This window comes from Erigeron canadensis, chromosome 1, assembly GCF_010389155.1.
Source record: "Erigeron canadensis isolate Cc75 chromosome 1, C_canadensis_v1, whole genome shotgun sequence".
NCBI lineage: Eukaryota > Viridiplantae > Streptophyta > Magnoliopsida > Asterales > Asteraceae > Erigeron > Erigeron canadensis.
Window position 1 is genome coordinate 388,675 of NC_057761.1, and position 14,620 is coordinate 403,294.

General features: G+C 33.3%; 2 protein-coding genes across 3 annotated transcripts; one reads left to right on the forward strand and one right to left on the reverse strand.

Moving 5' to 3' along the window:
* On the reverse strand, nucleotides 1–1,616 carry LOC122579127 (ALA-interacting subunit 3-like). Its single transcript, XM_043751236.1, has 3 exons — nucleotides 1,255–1,616; nucleotides 855–1,155; nucleotides 1–410 (listed from the first exon to the last, which is right to left on the reverse strand). The coding sequence occupies exons 1-3, from the start codon at nucleotides 1,614–1,616 to the stop codon at nucleotides 66–68; spliced, it is 1,008 nt and encodes a 335-aa protein (XP_043607171.1). The 3' UTR covers nucleotides 1–65.
* Nucleotides 1,617–6,798: 5,182 nt separating this feature from the next.
* LOC122603803 lies at nucleotides 6,799–13,104 on the forward strand. 2 transcript variants are annotated; one of them, XM_043776628.1, is made up of 8 exons: nucleotides 6,799–7,216; nucleotides 7,293–7,435; nucleotides 7,646–7,698; nucleotides 7,792–8,762; nucleotides 9,969–10,046; nucleotides 11,147–11,209; nucleotides 12,611–12,719; nucleotides 12,851–13,104. In XM_043776628.1, the coding sequence occupies exons 1-7, from the start codon at nucleotides 7,130–7,132 to the stop codon at nucleotides 12,668–12,670; spliced, it is 1,455 nt and encodes a 484-aa protein (XP_043632563.1). In that variant the 5' UTR covers nucleotides 6,799–7,129; the 3' UTR covers nucleotides 12,671–12,719; nucleotides 12,851–13,104. The 2 variants fall into 2 exon arrangements, with proteins under 2 accessions (XP_043632563.1, XP_043632555.1); XM_043776620.1 differs by having other exon boundaries at nucleotides 12,611–13,104.
* Nucleotides 13,105–14,620: the final 1,516 nt, after the last annotated feature.

Genomic DNA, 14,620 nt, shown 5'->3' on the forward strand with positions numbered 1-14,620 from the left:
CAAATAATATCGTTCGTGGTCTATAAAAAGACTTGGGATCATCATGATCAAGCTAATATAAAATATTAATTAGCTATAGGATGTCTATTCCATGACAAATATGATGGATCCCCCAGACGTCGAGGACGAAAAACATACAAAAGTATAAAGTTTATTGACATAAACAAACACAAACCACCAACCGTTATATACGCCACCCCCAAAAAATCATTTTTGCCTCCAATCCATGTCGTCGTAGAAAGAACAAGCTTCTTCCTTCCCCCAAACTTGTATGTGTTGTAGTTATTTTCAACTTGAACGCTTATCGTCTCGTGTGCTTCCAAATCGGTGTTTATTTTTCCGTATAACTTTCTAAACTTAGGCAATGCTGCTGCTCTCATCCATACAATAAGATCCTCTTGCTCGCTTAGCTGATCGATCATCATCCATCCAAAATTATATATATAACAAAAATTTAAGGGTGAGGGAAAACAAAACACCATTTGTTTTCCATTTTTGTTTTTCATGAAAGCATGAAAAACAGAAAACGCGTTTAAATCATAGTTTTTTCAAAAATGTTTTCTATGAAAACATAAAACACAGTTTTTAACTTTTCTATGGAAAAAACACAGTTTTCCACTTTTCTATGGAAAATTATAAAACAGTTTTTTTTTTTTTTTAATTTATTGTTTTTTACTTTTTATTTTTCCATTTTCAAAATTTTGAAAACCTCGAGTTGTTTTCTATTTTCTAGTTTTGAACGCGTTTTAAAAGATTCCATTTGTTTTCTAGCGATAGAAAACTCCTTTCACTTTCTAGAAAATTAAAATTGGAAAGCTAGAAAACATTTTATTATAATTCACCTACATACGTACAGGTTTACGCTCATCAAGTGTTGCGCCCCCGATCAAGGATCCTTTTTGAAAATCCTTTGGATACACATCCGAACCGAATTTAGCAGTGGTATCGCTTTTCCAAGCAATCCCGTGTTTGTCGATTGTTAGTTGTTTGCCTCGTGTTGATAGTTGGTAAGTGTCATTGAATAGACTCCAAGCAATTAACCCACACGGAACAATTGGTTTGTTATCACCGGTTTGTGCTTCCGGAAAACAATCGCGTGTGTCGTTTTGAGCCGCAGGGTCACGTAATTGTTTGTCGCTTCTACTTTTCACAAATCTGAAACCAAACTATATATACTTAGAAAACTAAATTAAACATCCATCCAAAAACTAATTAATTAAGGTTAACTGATTGGAAAATTGCATGTTTAATTACCGACGATGATTTTGGTAAAAGTTCTCGAGTTGATAATACACGAAAATAGGGGCGACCATTTTCTTTGGTACTTTGAGATTTCTTATACATGTCTTCTTTGTGTCGGGATTTTGTATAAATGCCTCGGCTTTACTGCTAAAGTCGTCGGGAACACAATCTTCGTCATAACGATCAATAATTTCGACAACGCTATCTGACGCGGATAAAGCTAAAAGCCCCGTAGGGATGAAAAGAGCACCGATGGTTATAAATGATGCAATTGCCCATCCTGGGGTTAAGATTGGTTTCCATGCCGGAAGCTCTTGTTGTGAGAATCTTGAATACGTTGGTTTTTTCGAATTCTTGTTTTTGTTTTGATCCATTTATTGGAAATCAAGGATAAGTAAGGTAAAATAATTTGTGTGATATGTAGGTCGAAATGAATAATCCTGAAATTAAGCTAGGGTGAAATTTACAATTGGTTTTAACGTGTCATTTCAGACCACAGCTAATTATATCAAATGAAATTTACAATTGAATCACATTTTTTTACTTTTTGACATTTCTCAGTAAACATTGTATAATTCTTGTTTTTTTTCTTAACTAGATATTTTTCTGCAAACATATATATTTTTCCAATGAATGTCATATAGATTGTACAATGCTGTATAAAACAATATACTTTTGGCATGTGCATATTATTTATACCTTAAGAGGGTGCCCAATGAGTTCGTTCTCGAGCTCGTTCGCCTGCCACAAACGAGTCCACACCATTGGGTGAGACTCGTTCCTTTTTCGCCCACTTCAGTCGTCTGGCGCTTTCGTTCTTGCAGGGACTAGGGATGGCAAAAAAACACGTACCTGATGGGGAAATTCGAAACCTGACATTTTTGGGCCAGTCCGGGTCCGGGTATGCGGGTCTTGGGTCGGGTATGGGGATGATTTTAATATTTTTCGCGGGTCCGGTTCCGGGTCCGTTTTTAGATTGAAAGCCGCATACCCGACAAGGTCTACCCGAAACCCGGCCCCAACCCATATACCCGATCCTTATATATTACATTATAATAATAATATTGATATTTTTATTTTCAATAGGTATATAAATATATGAATTGCTAATTGATCATTGAAGAGTTAATAACAAATATTTATATTTTTGGAAACACAAATAATTCTTGTAACATTAATTCTAATTATTCAAATATTGTAACCATTATTACGAAAGTTGACGTATTGGCTACATGTATAGATATATTATATATATATGTGGATGAATAAATTAACGGATCCCCGATTACCCGTGGGGAACCCGTTACCCGACGGTTAGTAAGTAAACGGGGACCCGTCGGGTCCGGGTCTGGGTTTGGGACGGAGATTTTTAATTGGGTCCGGGTCCGGGATTACTTAAACCCGGACCATACCCGGCCCGTTGTCATCCCTAGCAGGGACGAGAGTGAGTGTGTGATTTAGTTTTTTTATTTTTCTTTCCCATATATATATATATATATATATATAGGAAGAGTTATTTAAGAACTCAAAAATAAAAAAACTCAAAAATCATTCTGAATCACACTTTCTTTCTCTCTTTCTCTCTCTTTAATTAAATAATAAAATTCACTCAAATCATTCAAAATGTTTTATCTCACAAACCGTAAATCATTAGATGAAACAAAAAACATGACTAGTCTTAAAACTTTGTCCTCTTTCATTAGAGATCGAATTCGATATACTTTTGACGACTTTTTAATTTTCATTTTTTTCCCTCTTCTACTTGTATACCTACACATGTGTAGGATCATTGTTTTCACATGTAAATTATTAAATGAACATATGTACATAACAATGAAAGTTAAGGGCGGAGCCCGTCAATACATGGTGGAGCCATGGTGGCCAAGGGCGGAGCCCGTCAGTCCATAGCGGAGCCATAACGGCTAAGGGTGGAGCCCGTCGGGTAGATCACCCATCACCGGTCACCCCTTATGATCTATCACCCTCTATGACCTATCACACTATGACCTATTAACCTCAATGACCTATCACCCCCATTAGCTTTGGATTATGAATATCCTTAAGGGTGAAGCCCACTCCGAATCATAACTTTTGTTCAACCTACACATGTGTAAGTTATGTGTAAGTATCAAAAAGAAAACGAAAATTAAAATGTCATCAAAAGTATATCGAATTGGATCTCTAGTGAAAGAGGACGAAATTTTAAGACTACTCATGTTTTTTGTTTCGTCTAACGATTTACGGTTTATGAGATAAAACATTTTGAATGATTTGGGTGAATTTTATTATTTAATTGCAACGAGAGAAAGAGAGAAATAATGTGTGGTATAGAATAGTTTTTGAGTTCTTTTATTTTATGAATGCTCAAAATAACTCACCCCTATATATATATATATATGTGGGAAAAGTGAGTATGGGGTTGTTCCCCCATCTAAGCTTAGATGAGGAACCCCTCACATACAAATATTTTAATATTTGTTTGAATTTTAAATAAATACATGGCCCCCCATGATTTTTATGATTATAAAAACCAAGTGTGAGGAGTTCCCGCCATTTAAGCTTAGATGGAGAACAACCCGATACTCACTCCCCCCCCCCCTCCACACACATACATATGTGTCTGTTATGTAAAAATTAAAAAAAATGGAATCCATTCTTTTCCGGCCGGCGAAGCTCACGATCAAAAAAGAAGATGGCCAGATGGGGAAGGTGAACTGTTTTGTCTTTTGTTACATTTTGTCTTTTGTCAATTTTTTAATTTTCACCTTGAACTTTGATGTTATAAATAAGCTTCTTTTATTATTGTTGTTGTTGTTGTTGTTGTTGTTGTTATTTTAAAGGGGTAGATATAAATAATTGGTGGGTCTAAGACTAGTCCTTGAGGGATGAATGTATTGAGTGTGTTTTATGGAGATTAGTCCTTGGAGTGTTTTTTGCTGATGTGACGCTGACAGGGACTAGTTATTGAGGGATGAGTTCCTACTTCCTACCATTGGGTAGCCTCTAACACTTTTCACCAAAAATTTTGAGAAACTTCTCAACATTAAAATTCGGTTATCTAAATACTATCTCAATACATCTAAATTGAATTATCTGTCAAGGAAAAACCTACTTGTATTTTCCTTGACCATTAAGAATTAATAAGAACAAAGCTTGTGCTTGACAACACTTGAAACCCCGCAAGAATACTTAGATGTACAAAATAATCAACTTGGTAATAGTATACCAAATAATTTTCTTTATTGAAGATGTGATGTTTAGGTCAAGCACTTCTTCAATCCTTTTTTAATATATTACTAGATATAATAAATTAGAATAAAAAGTAAATTATGGTTGCTCAATGATCTAACCATAGGCGGAATTCAACCATTCTTTACCCCTTTTATTCGCTACTAGGAGAGTCATTAGCGAGGTTATTCAACAGAGACGACATCTAACCTTTTCCGGGTGTAAACCTTTGCGGGAATTTGCGAAAAAAAAACTTGTCCAAAAAGTCAAAATCTTATCCAAAAAAGTCAAAATCAAAATCTTCAATCAGATTTGGGATTTAGGTAACACATTTAATGTTTTATATACCGGTATATACATGATTGTATTATCGGTAAAATCGGTACTGGAGGGTACTCCGATACAACTATTCTGGTATTTTCACTATTCAATACTGACTTATATTTCCAATAATTCCGGTATTACTGTTCCTGTATATTCATTTTTTTTATTTGAATTATTTAAAAAAATTATTTTTATGATACTTAAATGTTATTTTTTGTTATATGTGAATTTAAAACTTATATTTTGCTATACAATACTTATTTGGTATTATATTTGAGAGAATTGTAATTGCATTTTGATTATTTTCATTAAACTTTATCAAATTTTGCAGGATTTTTATAAATGGTATAAATTAAATTAGCCGTACAGACTTGTGTTTCCAGTAATACTATGAAAAAATCATCACCCCGGTACGACCAAAATACTGGTTTTTAAAATATTGAAAATCTCCAATCAGATTGGCATTCTAGGCAAAATCTCCAACTAAATTTGTGATTTAAAAAATCACCAACCATATTTGCGATTTTTACCCTTTTTGCGATTCTACAATTTGGTTTGCCACTTTTTTTGTGGTATTTTGTAAAAACTCAAAAAAACCAAAGTGCCGTTCAGTTGTAGAAAATATCTTCCAAGTTTTTCATATATAATTGTTTAGAAAATAAACAGGTTTCTCATTTCTATGTACAAATATAAATTTTAAAAATGTGTTTCAATTTAAATTATGGTTTTCTTTTTTTATTTTTAAAAACTAAAAAACATGTTAGAGATATGGAAGTAGAGAGAGAGATGCAAAATGAACATGAAAAATCAAAACAATAAAAAATATTTTTTTCTAGTTTTCCATTAGAAAACATAAAATATTGTTTTTGTTTTATGAGGGGAATTGTTTTGGGAAACCATGATTTAAACGTGTTTTTTTTGTTTTTCATGTTTCTTTAGAAAACAATATAATAATATATAAAGAGTGTTTTCCGTAATCAAAAACACATCCTAAAGTATTTTGATATATGTCTAATACATTATAAAACATTTACTCCCTTCATTTTTTCAACTTTAGTTGAAAACTTCAAAATATCACTGTCACTTATTCATAATACCCTTAAAGAATTCTCAACCACTCACTTTTTCCTCTCTCTTCAAATCTCAACCGCTCATTTTTCTCTTCTCTCCATAAATCAATTTATTTCTTTAATTCATTCAAAATCTTTTATCTCAAAAACCGTATATCGATAAATTATAAAATATATATGGGTGTTCTTAAAATTTCATGTTAGTTCATTAGAAATGTTATTCAATATATTTTCGATGAATCTTTAAATCTGAGAGCGGAGCCGGTACAACCAATACATTTGGTTATCACACTCTACAACCCATCACATCTTATGACTTATCACACTCTATGACCTATCACCTCACCATCTCACCGCCGCAATGTGCGGGTGTGATTTTGGGTATTTACTATTTAGTTTCTATTTTTTCATAAAAAATAATAGAATAATAAAAAAAGAGAAAATAACCTTAATACCCACTTTTTAAATTTTTTTTTTTATCAATTTACCCAAGTTTTTTTAGATTTTAACAAAATACCCACAAAAATCGCAATAATTTTGGAAAATCGCAATGAGATTGTTAAAATCACAATAAGATGATGAAAATTGCATAAAGAGGATGAAAATCGCTTAAAGAACTTTAAAAATTTCATAAAGTACAAAATCTTTATGAGATTTATAAAATCTTTATGCGCTTTTAGAAATCTCATTGCGATTTTATATAATCTCGTTGCGATTTTCAGAATCTTACTTTGATTTTATGAATCTCATTGTGATTTTTGAAATTTATTGCAATTTTGTTAGGTGTTTTATAAAAATACTAAAAAGCTTTGGTATATTGGTATATTGTTTTAAAAAAATAGGTATTGAGGTTATTTTAAAAAAAAATAAAAATATAAGAGCCTAAATATAGAAATGAAAAAAACAAAGAAAGGAAAATGCATTAGAAAGAAACAAGCGTTGATGAGGCAGGCAGGAAGTAGGCTTTTGGAATACCTTTGACTCTCTTTTTCACTTGACCCCAAATTTTAAAATAGAAAACCCTAAAAGATTTATTTTATTGAAGAAAATAAGAATAACAATAGTGGATCGAGTGGAGGGGTTTTTGAATAGAATCTGATGGATGGATAGATTGATATAGATATAGATGATTATATTATTATTATTTATTATAGTATAGACATAGATAGATAGATAGATATCGGGGGTGATTTAATTGAATTGATAAAAAGTAAGAAAGAAATGAAGAAGTAGAGTTAGGGTTAGGGGTTTTGTTAATTGAAGTAATGGCAGCAGGAAGAATAGGAGGAGAAGAGGTGATGTCATCATCGAGAGGTCAAGTTACAATAACTTTAGGTCGTGCTGGTGGACAGGTCTCTCTCTCTCTCTCTCATTTCATTTCATTATATTATTGATTGATTATATATTGATTGATTCATGTATGTTCAGGTAGTGAAAAGATCAGGTGGAGGTGAACTTGCGGAAGAGGAGGATGCCGGTCTTCAGGTGGCAGTGGGGAGTAAACGTCGTGGCTCGGTTAGAGATCGGCTTGGTGCCGATCCATCCTCATCCCACCTTCTTCATAATAAACGGTCACATTTTGCTCTTTATATTACTATTATTATCATTTTTGTTAATAACATGATGATGTTTGATAATTCTGGCACCCAACTATCACAATGCGTTTAGTCTTAACCGCCACAGCCCCCCTCGTTTTTATCATACTTAATTATAGGCATTCTCCTATACCCGATTGACATCACCTTATGCTTCATATATCTGCTTTCACTTTAAATTTTCAGGTTGTGTGGCGATAATGGTAGTTACAGCTTGAATCCCACCAATTCCATTGATGGTAAATTGCTTTATATATATATATATATATATATATCTTTTCTCGACTTTGTGCACCACATTCTAACGATACTGTCATTTTTTATACCTCAAGATTTACATCTAAGCAAACATGATCTTCGCTATAAAATCATCAAGCGGACACAAACCAATACTCATCACAAGACTGTGGATCTGCGTGATATGCTATCGCGCCGTGCCCGACCTTCAACCACCAAACCTGATACACTGCCTACCTTGCCTGACCCTGAACATGGAAGACACAGGGTACCTGAGATCATACCTGTGATAAGAGATGACAGAAGGCGAGATTCTGACCCAAGGGACAACCCACGGCGTATGCCTGAACCAAGAAACGAGAGGCACATCATGCCTGCACCAAGGGATGAGAGACAGCACATGCCTGACCCACTGGATGAGAGGCGACGGTTGTCTCAGCCCATGGATGATAGACATCGTGTGCCAGAGTCCAGGGATGATAGACATCGCGTTCCAGAGTCTAGGGATGATAGACATTGTGTGCCAGAGTCTAGGGATGATACACGTCGTGTGGCTGAGTATAGGGAGGACAGACAGACGATGCCTGAACCAAGGGATGGTAGACAGAGCATTCCTGAACTACTTGAGGTCAGAAAGCGTATACCCAATGTAAGTGATACCAGGCAAAGCATTCCAGAGCCAAGTAATGGTAGCATGACACGTCATTTCACTTCCATGAGAACATCAGAAGCTCCGTCCCAGATGGACTTTTTAACAAGCTCTTACTCTCCATGGACATTGGATCATATTAGGCGTAAATCACCAGATAGAGTTCTGCATATTTCCAGGGGATTATCACCTCCACAAAGGAACGAAGAACCACAGAGAAGGCCAATCATGAGGGCATACCAAGATTCTAGACCAGTGCAATATTCCAGCCGGGATGGTAGTGATATATCAAGGCCCATCTCCACCACATCTTTTCTGACAAAACCATCTCTTTCTGCTGGGCCAACAAAGCCTATGGGGCCTATGGTTGCCCCCCCAATACCACCTGGCCATAATATGCAACGAAGTCAATATCCAGTTAAGCTACCTGTCTTCTTTATAGTATTCATGCGTGTCTCTTTATGTATATTGTAATGCAAAATTTTTAAATAGTTGAACAGTCAAATTTGTTTGGACATGAAACTGTATGCATTCTTTTTCATTTTAACCACAACTTTAAATGCTATTTGAACATTTATTCTTCGTGCTTTATGTGCTTTAACCAAGTTCTGATACTGATAGTTGTCTGCTACTACGGCTGATATTCAATGATATGTTTAATTCTTGGTATGCTGATGACATTTGCGCTAGTAGTTTGCTAGGTTATAAGGCTATAGATCTTATGCCTCTGTGGAAGTGCTTTATATCATAATTTATTGAATCTAAGTTTTCAAAATTCTTGTGATGTTTGCTCATGGTTATTGCTGCAAGAAGAAAATAAGATCAGTTTTGCATATGTTAGTGTGGTTATGGTATATGATTTAGTTATCTCTATAAAAATTTCTATGATCAATGTAATCAACATCTAGCAATGAACATCTGTCTAAGTAGGTTACTCTACTATCAAACTACATAATTTGCCCTTCTTTCAACTTAATATATTTGACTTGCTAACAAGTAATACTAAGATTTTTAAGCCACTTTTTTTTCTTTCTCTCCGGTTATGACTGTAAAGGTATTGTCAAGCTCAAAATAAGCTGTTGTTGATTAGTCTGACATACTGTTGATAACGCCTTTTTATTTCTCCTGGATTATTGTTGTAAGAACATGGTTTGAAGCATTTTATATTTTATCTTGTGGCCGTGCTATTATTTTTAAGTTCTGAAATATTTATGAGTTTTGTAGTTCTATACTTCTATTCGAACAATTATTTTCATGGTGTTATTGCCTTCAACACGAGATCAGGAGTTCTGCTTTTTAGTAGTTGTTGTAGTTTAATATTTGCATGCACATAGTTTGGAAATGGTAATTTTTTTAGGATTCCATTTTACCTATCTTAAATGGTTAAGGTGCCTTGCTGATGGTTAAAGTTGTAGGCATGGTCTTAAGACACAAACAACCATGGTTTGAGCTGTGTTGTGCAACATTATTCTCTAACTATCTTAAGAAAGATTTGCTAGTATACGTACTTCTTTAGGTCGACAAGTTTGCTCATTCTGTTTTGTCAAACTCTGCTAAATTTATTGCAGTAGCATCGTCTCTGATCTGAATCTTTTTCTTTCTTCCTTTTAATTTTGCTTCTAGGTAGAACATCTTACCGTGGAAGGATTTTTGCGTTCTTTGGGATTAGAGAAGTATCTGATATCGTTCAAGGTTGAGGAGGTACTTATCATGGGCAACTTAAATTTTTTTGGTCTCATATTTCACATTATTCTTGTATAGATTTCATTGAATGTATTCTATTTGATACTAGACTGTATTTTGATTTTCTGTTTTAATGCTAGTGTATGTGCAGCCGTGTAGATTACACAAACTTATAAACAGATGTTAGTTTGGTTAGATGCACAATGTCATAGTTAACTCTGCATTCCGACTTTAGATATGATTTGTTTCTTCAGACAGCTATGAACCTTAGCAGTGACATTCTGCTTACCGTCTTGACCCCCTAGTAACCTAATATATGTTTTTGTTTAGATGTGTGTAACCTTGAACTTTTTATATGTTAGTTGCATGAATAGATCAGCCATTTTTCCGTTTATTTAAGTGAAAGTTTTTATTCGGCATCACCAGTGGTCTTATTTAAAAACAAAGCAAATGTCGGGTCTTTCCTTTGCATGATATCCTAACTTGATAAGGGTACGTAGTAGATTGTGATGTAACATGGATGGTGCATGTACATTATTTTAAAGAACAACCCCTCTCTTCTGCGAATTTTATTTTCTATTAGAAATTTATATGTTTCAGTATACCCTGATATCTGCTTTACGGTTCCTGGTGAAATTTTAATGTACCCAGTCCCTAAAAAATGCGAAATGGCACTAGCTTGTTAGTGATGCCATGAGGTACTCAATAGTGACGTGGCTGTCATCACTTAAGTTGTGTCTTTATTGACATTTAGATATTAGAGTTGATAGAATTTATGCAAGAAATATTCAAAATTTGGAAACATTTGCATTCTTATATTTAATACAATTTGATGGTCTTTCATGTTCTCATAACTTCTTCTTTTTGAATGTTCCCTTCAACAATGATTCTTGACAATTTGTTCAACCTTTTTGTTATGATTATTTAGGAAACTTCCTAGGTACAGAAAAGGCTGCAGGTTTAGGGTTGTACAGAATGGGTTTTTGAACTATAACTTAATTTTTTTTCCTGTAATCACTCGCAGTCACCTGTTTTTGCTGAGTAACAGTTCAATGCTATACTACCACTCTTTGAAAAGCTTTTTCTGTTTAATTTGGTTCATCTTATCCAAATTTTAGGTTGACATGGCTGCATTGAGCCAGATGGGAGACCATGATCTTAAAGAGATAGGAATACCTATGGTATGTTTTCATCTCTCTGGTGTACTCATATTACTTTGTTTAATTCGTATTAAGAATACCTATGTAGAGCTATGCATCCGAATATATAATGTATTATGCTGTTATTGGTAGATACTTTTACGATCTATAATCAAAGATATACAGGCTGTATAATATATCAGGCTCTTGCCTTATATACATTTAGAATATTATTGGCATTATCCATCCTTATTTACTGCTGAGTAAGGTATTATCCTTAAATCTTTAACAACTGCACATAATACGAACTCCACATACCGAAATAATGCATTCTTTAAACTCTAGTATTTGATAGGTAAAAGAAGAAGTGAAACATAGGCTTGATAAATGAAACACTATCAGATAACATATAGATATAATGAAAAAAAGTAAAATAAATAATGGACAATCACCCCCAAAAGATTGAAAACTTTTTAAAAGAAAGAATCTTGAATTAATAGTTTAGTTTTTCATTGAAAGATATAACATTGATATCTCTCCATGTATCATTAATATGCATAGAATTACTCTATACAATTATTGGGAATCAACTAAATATTGTTGAGAAATACGAAAATAATAAAAGAGAACTATTTGATTTCTCATTTACTTTTGAACGAGAGCAAGTACCCGCGCGTTGCGGCGGTGAGATGGTGGGGTTGATAGGTCATAGAGTGTGATAGCCAAATACCTTAGCCGTAAGGGCTCCGCCCTCGGATTTAAAAATTCGTCGAAAGTATATCGAATGACATCTCTAATGAAAGAGCATGAAATTTTAAGAACACCCATATAATTTTTATAATTTATCGATGTACGGTTTTTGAGATAAAAGATTTTGAATAAATTGGAAGAATAAATTATTTATGGGGGAAAGAAAAAAAATGATTGGTTGAGATTTGAGGAGAGAGAAAAGATGTTAGGTAAATATAAAATTAATATATGGGCATTTTGGGAAAGTAAAAAGGTTGAAACTTAAAATGTAGACAGGGAGATTTGATTTATAATATAGATATAGATATAGATATAGATAAGGTATTATCCTAAAATCTTTAACATCTGCAAATATTAGGTAACCAAATGCCGAAATAATGCATTTTAATATAATAAAGTATAGTGATACCTGATCTTCATGCATGATTTCCTCATTAAGACCACGGTCTCGCATCTTTGACTGAGTAAGTTCCTTTACAACAAGTCAATAACACTGGATACAAGTAATTCAGTGTGTGTTAATTTGGGGTTATTCCATGGATCTTTAATCGATTGAATGCCTTGTCACTGTCACTGTCAGAATAATCTGAAAAAGGTTAATACTTCAAACATGGTTTGAAAGCATGCATCATGTACTATTGGGGTTTTGGTTCACTGTCAGTCATGATCTCCAATTCTCTAACTTTGTTGCAGGGACCTAGGAAAAAGATACTTCTTGCACTCCTTGCACGTACCAGGAGGCATGCACGATGAGCATACTCGTTCAATAACTAACTTGCTGCATTACTCTTAATATTTTGTGGTACAAAATGATACTCTCGTGTATTTTCATCCTAGTTTGTTGTCTTTTTCAAATTTTTGTGAAAATCATGTCAAAATGAACATCTGATTCATTGTCTTAATTGTGCCAATGGATTTATAATTTTGAATTAGTTAATGGAATCCGTGGTTTAGACATGGCGGGGTTCTTGTTTGGAAAACATCATTCCGGCAAGTTGTGTTACCGTGAGGACTTAAGGAATTCCTGGATGAAAGGCTGTGGCTCAAGGTATTAACAGCGTACATTTCTCTAAGAATGGAGTTTTTAATTGATGCATTTTCTGTATTAAAGTTCAAGGTGTTAATTTTGATGATGTTATATACTTTCTATCGAGTCCAGTGATATTAAAAAATGTAGCTTTCTAATATCGTGCTGGTTAAGTGTTGGTGGTTCCAATTAGAAAGCATTTATCCGATTATTTATTTATTTTTATTTTTTTGAGACGTTTCAACTAAAGGTCCACAAATGGACCTACTCAAAGACCTATTTTGGTACTCGAAAGTGTTGGCTTTGCCGTTGAGTGGTTGTCATACGCCAGTTACCAATTGTTATTCCTCTTGTTTTACTACCTTGTGGAGTAATAAATATTACGATGCGTTTGTTTTATAAAATGTTTTTGGAAGGAATTGATTCTTTTAAAGGAATTGGAATTTGAAAGAATGAAATTTGACAGAATGTATTTGATTTTTTGATAATTTAAATGATGGAAGGAATGAAATTTCTTTTTCCATCCCAATGAATAGAGATTCTATCAAATGATAAAATGTTTACATTTCTACAGAATGAGATTCCTTCTTATTTGAATAACCAAACACATTAAGGAATGAAATTCAATTTAAAATTTATCAAATTCTTGAAACAAACTCGATCTTAGGGGTTGATATGCATTATTAATGTTTGTTTGGTTTTACAAACCATGTCTTGTTTTGGTCTTGGTTGTAACACTAAGAAATTCGCATATTTTGACCAATTTATAAATAGTAAAGTGATGGACCGTGGACGTGCCAATCTCTTGTTTCTCTAATATTGAAACTCTGAAAGAGAACACGGGGTATGAAAATAGGTAATTTTTTTAACTAAGAATTAATTAATATTGTAAAAAGCTGCTTTACATCATGACTTGCTTTCTTTACCTTGCTTTAAACTCAAAGTTGTGACGTCGGGGATTGGTTCCTTAACGATCATATGTATTTTACCATGCTCTTATTATTTGTGTCGTCGATAGCAAGATTGACATCTTATTCGTGACCCTTTTAACTACAGCATAAATGTATGTACTGTATTAGGTATTAATTTTACATTTTTTATATCTTAGAAGGCTAATTATGTAAGAGGTATTAACGTTATTGATTTCAAAATACTCCATTTATAGCTCATTATATCAATTAAAAATGAAATTGAAAATTTCCTCAATTTTTTCTTTGAATTACATTGCTATCATAGCAGGTTTCGAAGTGAATTAAAATAGACATTGGGTTATCATTTAATAATTATACAAAGAATTGAATATCATCAAAGTATTCTAGAAACTTGTTTACGTGATTAATCTATTTTAAGGTTTATTAATTCTCAGAGTGGTTCGCTCACGTTATTTATAGTCGTTTTCTATTTCACAATTTGGTCCAAATTGTATGCTAATCAAATTTGATAATCATACTTTTAGTGCCATTGGATACGACTTAGCTTGAGAATAACGTTATTTGATTTAATATTACAATAACAGAAAATGTTTAAACTGGGCAATTTTTTACATTTGATGGGAAATGATATACTTTTCTAAAGAATAACCTAAAATTCAATTTAAAATCATACGACAATGTATGTGGTAATGTGGATTTCATTATATATCTTTCATAATTTTATTTTTTAATTTTTCTAACATG